Source organism: Parus major, linkage group LGE22 (assembly GCF_001522545.3).
Source record: "Parus major isolate Abel linkage group LGE22, Parus_major1.1, whole genome shotgun sequence".
In the NCBI taxonomy this organism is placed as follows: domain Eukaryota; kingdom Metazoa; phylum Chordata; class Aves; order Passeriformes; family Paridae; genus Parus; species Parus major.
Window position 1 is genome coordinate 457,362 of NC_031798.1, and position 5,597 is coordinate 462,958.

Here is a 5,597-nt window from a genome sequence, read left to right on the forward strand (position 1 = left end):
CTTCTGGGACACGATGCAGGACCGGAGTTTCTGGATCTGGATGTTGAGATCTGCGATTTCCCGACGGCTGTCGAGGAGGTGCCCCCCAAAGGAGCCAGACTGGGAGCTGCTGTCGGTGAGCTGAGGAGAGAGGGGCAGGGGTGTCCTGGGATCACCTGGATTACTTGGGGAAAGATTTGGGGCTCATTCCCAGCCTCTCTGGCTGTGGCTGTGCTAGAATTATCTGGCTCCTGGGTTCAGTCACATTCTTGCTGTTTGGAGAGCTGGAAGGACATTTCCATCTCCACTGGGAGATGTCCTGGGTTCCTCCAGTGTGGAAAGCCCAGAGTAACAGAACTCTGGATTTATTGTCCAGAGCTGATCTGGAATAGTGCTTTGTCCCTCCCTCCATTCCCAGGGCCATCCCTCCCGTCCTGCTGATCCAGCTGTTTCCAGGCCAGTCCCTCCTGTCCTTTCCCTGTCTCTCCTGGCATGGAGCAGGGATCTGGTACCTTCCTCCGGGTGAGGGCCTCAGCCTCTTCCCAGCTCCGCAGGGCCAGGAATTCATACTGAGCCCTGACGTCCTCCACGATCCTGCCCAGGTCTGGCCGGGAGCAGCTGTCGATTCCCAGCACCACAGAAATGTCCTTGATTTCCGTCAGCAGCTCCTCCAGTTCCTGCAGAGCCAAGGGACAACAGGAAAAAGAACATGGAGCTGGAAATTCATGGAATGGTTTGGGTGGGAAGGAACCTCAAAGATCATCCCATTCCACCCCTGCCATGGGCAGGGACACCTCCCACTGTCCCAGGCTGCTCCAATCCTCATCCAGCCTGGCCTTGGACACTTCCAGGGATGGGGCAGCCACAGCTGCTCTGGGAAATCCATCCCAGGGCCTCCCCACCCTCACAGGGAAGAACTTCTTCCCTGTATCTGGTCATACCCAAGATTCCCAGTAGTCAGAGAGGGCTGGACCCTCCAGGTGGGCTGTGCTTGGCAGAACAGCTTCCATGTGGAGATGGGGAGAATTCCTAGGTTTTCACTCTCTGGAGCTGGGGATCTGGTATTATTTGTTCCATAAAATCCAGACTCAGGTTAAGTTGGGTTTTGAGATCTTTGGATACAATCTGGTAAAAATCTGACAAAATAGTGCCTTTGGACTACTCCAGGAGCAGGGAGAATCCTGGGATCCTTAAGGCTGAAAATCCCATAGGATCTCCAGATTTCAACTGTTTCTCAGTAGTGCCAAGGCCACCCTTGACTGTGTCCCCAAGTGGCACAGCCACACATTCCTCAGGCACTTCCAGTGACGGGGACTCCACCCCTGCCCTGGGCAGCTATGCCAGGGCCAAGACAACCCTTTCCAGGAAGGAATTTTCCCTAATATCCGACCTAAACCTCCCCTGGTGTTCCCTCCTGTCCAGTCAGTCGTTCCCCAGGAGCAGAGCTGGAGCTCAACATTCATCCATGGCCCAATACCCATCAATATCCACGACAGATGTGAGTTTTGGGAAAACAAAGGCAGGATCGTTCCACAGCCTGGAGAGGCTGGAAAATGCCCTTTCCAAGCTCTGCTGTGGGATCCAGCGAGGCTGTGGCTGCTCTTTGGGCTGCCAGAGGCTGATTTACAGCTCCTCAGGGAACCAGGAGCCTTCCCTGGACATGGCCACAGCTGGCAGTTTCTCCACTCCTCTATCCTGGGAATGTCAGCACGGGGGAGGCAGGAACACCCCTGGGATCACCCACTGGGATATTTGCTCTGGGTAAGTCACAGCTGGAAAAGCCAGCCCAGAGTGGAGAATTCCCTGCCCTGAGCCTGGAAGGGCCCCTGGATCCAGGCTTGGATCCAGGTTTGGATCCAGGTTTGGATCCAGGTTTGGATCCAGGCTTGGATCCAGGTTTGGATCCAGGCTTGGATCCAGGCTTGGATCCAGGTTTGGATCCAGGTTTGGATCCAGGTTTGGATCCAGGCTTGGATCCAGGCTTGGATCCAGGCTTGGATCCAGGCTTGCTCCAAAGCAGCTGCTCCCTTATCTCAGGCACAGCTCCTGCCTTGCACCAGGAATTCCTTTCTTCCTCCCTTTCCATTCTTCCCTTTGTGCTCAGCTCCCTTTGGAGCAAGAATTGTGTTCCTGGCTTCCCTTCCCTTCCTGGTTGGGCTCACAAAGGGCTCCATGGCTCAGGGATAAAACAGAAATACTCCCAAAAAGCAGGATGACTGGGATACTTTATCCCACTGGTGTTTAATCCGTGAGTTTGTTAATCTTGGAGCAGGTGAGAAAATTTGTGTTTATTTGGAGTATCGGATCATTTGGTGAATAAAACCCCCAAACTGGTCATTTGTTAATGAGAAATGAGGGTGGGATTTTCTCCTGATTTATCCCAACAAGCAAAGTTTTCCTCATTTTCCCTCCCCCTGGGAACGTGCCTAATGCCATCAAATCCACAGAGTAGGGGAGACAGGAGAGGTTGGGGATGTGATTGTTACATGAATTGGGGGTTAAAAAACACAGCTTTTTGTGGGACCCATGGGAAATCAGCTGGAGATCCTGGAGCAGGGCCTGATTTCAAAAAAAAACTGGGCTAAAATTGCCTTGCTTAAGGAATAATCTCATTTTAGAGCAGATCAGGCTCCCTGGGCAGTTGTGCTTGGAGGCAGCTCCAGCCTTTCCATGCCTCAGTTTCCCACAAGGAATGTTCATATTCCTCCATCAGGCATTGTAATTGTTTGCATTGCTGGAATTCAGATAAATCCTGAGTGTTCCCACACTGCTGATCCTGCTGGGTGACATTTTCCAGGCCCTGAGTCAGTGCCTGTGATCAGTTCTGATGGAGGCCCTTCCCCCCTGGCTGGAATCGTTCCTGACTGGGGACCCCTCATTTTCCTGGGAAAGGAAAGGCTGAGCTGTGTTTCAGAGCACCCAGGTTCTCCAGGTGTCCTGCTTTTGGGGTTCTTCCTGGAGTCTGAACATTTGGCTCACCTGGGCTGAGGTCTGGGGCAAACCCCATCCCTGGGAGCAGGAGCTGAGCCCCAGCAGCCAGTTTGGGATGAGGCTGGAATTCTCAGCTGCTCTGGGGGGACCCCAGGCCCCACAGAAGCTCTGGGACAGGAGGAAGAAGAAGAAGAAAGAAGTCCTGGCCTAATTCCAATGTTGTTTTTAGGGGAGGGATGAACTCCTCAGGCCCTGCCTAAGCCATGGGATGGCTGTGACACCCTGGCCAAGCTTCCATGTGTGTGGAAATCCAGGATCTGTCCCCAAAATGCCGTGTTTCCCACAGCGTCCCAGCCCTCTCCAGCTGTGTTCCCACCTGCTCATAGATGGTTTTCTTCAGCTCCAGCAGCTCCTGGAGCCCTTTGAGCTTCACCTCCAGCTCTGTTCGGTGCAAGGTGCTCACATCCAGATCCTGCACAGATGGAAAGGGTTAGGGTTAGTTCTTCAGTCCCCAACAGGATTTACAGCATGTCATTGCCACTGCTCCCCCTCCCCAGGGAGTGCCCTGCTTGCTCCATCCCTGCAATGTTCCAGGACACGTTGGATGGGGCTTGGAGCACCCAGGAGAGGGAAGGTGTCCCTGCCATGGAGGGGTGGAACGGGATGAGCTCCTTCCTATCCAGCCCATTCCTGGATTTATTAACAGGGAAGTTTGGAACTGCTCTTCGGGTGGGGAGGCTCCTTTGAGGATCTTTGAGGACTTTTTCCCTTTGTTTTGTGGGATTTGTTGGTGGGAGGATGCACTGGGCCAGGCAGGGCTAGGCCATCCCCACACTGCTTTTGTTCCCCACAAAAGGCTCCACTTATTGAAAACTCGGAACAAGGAAGTGTCCAGGAATGTCTTTCCTGGCTGGGGAGTGTGCCAAGGAAAACATGGAATTAGCCAGGATGGATATTTATGGGGAACATTCCCTCTCTCCCAACACCTTTATCCTGCCCCCAAATTGGGGGTTTCGATATAAAATTCCAGTTCCAGCTGATTTCTCACTGGCTCCTGCCAGAGCTCAAGCTTTGCCCAGGGCGTGGCCCCTCCACAGGGAACAAAGCAAATCCTTTATCACTTCCAGCCTTTCCCAACCCTAATGGCACCTGGAGGGAACACAGGGAGGAGAGGGCAGCCTGGGAAGGGTTTGGACCCCTCAGGCCAGGGAAATCCCAGGATGCAGGGATGGGGATGCTCCAGGCCCCAGGTGCTGCCAGGGGATTTTCAGGAGCCATTCCAGACTCATCCTCCTGTGGAATTTGGACTCATCCCCTCCCTGTCCTCCTCCAGCCCTTGTTATCCCAAACCAGTTGAGCCTGGACCATTTCCAGGCCCTTCCCTGACTGTGCAGGGCTGGTAGAGCCAATCCAGTTGGAAACTTTCCCTTCCCATCTTGCTGACCTTTTTCAGCTCCATGAAGGTGAATTCCATCCCGCTGCAAAGACGAATTTCATCCTCGTACCTGTGGAGTGCCCAGAGCATGGGATCAACCACAGGGAAACTCAGGGACACTCAAGGTTGTCTTGAGACCCCCAAAGTATCCAAACTTTCTGCTTTTCCTGCAATGTCCCCCCTTCTTGAGGCATCGTGGGCAGGAGTGAGAAGCTGCCGCATTCCAGCTGCCCTGGAACACCAGGAGCACTTTTGGGATGAAGAATCCCAGAGCAGAGAGGAGGGAGCCTTAATTGGGATTTCATTTGGGGGCTGTGCAGCCTCAGGTTATTCACAAAGGGATAGAGGAATTGGGCTCTGCCCAAACTCCTCAATTTTCACCCCAAACCTTTTCTGTTCTGCTCAGGTTTCCTTGAAGTTTCACTTCCAGGGTCAGAGTCTTCCCAAGGAAGAAATCTTTGGCTTGTGGAAATTCTGAAAATTCTGGGCTGGTGTCATAACCCAGCCCAGGTGATTTGTGAAGGCACACATGCAAAAGAATTAATGGAAAACTGCCCGTGGAATGGAAGGGAATGAAACCACGCTGGGGTGGAGTCCTGAGTGTCCCTTTGAGGAGTGAGCCCCACAGGTGTTCAAATCCAGATGGGATAAGGCAGGGCCAGGGAGCAAAGCCTCAGTCCAGGGGCAAATGGCTATGAGTGGGAATTATGGAATACACCAACCCTTGTGAGCTGCTGGGTGTGGTGATCCCAAATCCCAGGGACCCGACCAGAAAAGCCTCAGGGTCCATTCTGGGCTCAGCAGTGTTTGGTCAGAGGAGAAGGATGGGATGGGGGTCAGTGCCTCCCACAGCAGCTGGACACGTTTGGGAGTGATGGATCAGAGCAGGCTGAGCTCTCAGGGAGGTCTTGGCTCCCCTGCTCTTCTGTCAGTCCTCAGGCTTGGCCTAAGGGCCACATGACATTCCATGGAATCAGGGAATCACTGAGGTTGGAAAAGCCCTTGGAAAGCATCGAGTCCAACTGCTCCCCCAGCACTGCCAGGGGAAGCCCTGACCATGTCCCCCATCCACACAGCTTTGGTGACTCCACCCCTGTCCTGAGCAGCTGTGCCACTGCCTGGACACCCTTCCAGTGAGGAATTATTCCCAATATCCAAACAAAGCTTTCCTGGCAGAGCTTGAGGCCATTTCCCTTGTCCCTGTTCCCAGGCAGCAAAGCCTGACCCACCCTGGCTGTCCCCTCCTGTCAGG

At 53.7% G+C, this 5,597-nt stretch overlaps 1 protein-coding gene across 1 annotated transcript in view; it reads right to left on the reverse strand.

Annotated features, from left to right (window-relative positions):
• The window catches only part of LOC107215680 (keratin, type II cytoskeletal 80), a 17,808-nt gene that overhangs the window by 2,756 nt on the left and 9,455 nt on the right, over positions 1–5,597 (reverse strand). The window contains exons 3-6 of the mRNA XM_019009155.2: positions 4,355–4,415; positions 3,287–3,382; positions 492–656; positions 1–120 (exon numbers count right to left, since the gene is read on the reverse strand). The exon at positions 1–120 is cut by the window's left edge and continues 1 nt beyond it. Coding sequence (XP_018864700.1) covers positions 1–120; positions 492–656; positions 3,287–3,382; positions 4,355–4,415 — 442 coding nt within the window. The remainder of the gene's footprint in view (positions 121–491; positions 657–3,286; positions 3,383–4,354; positions 4,416–5,597) is intronic.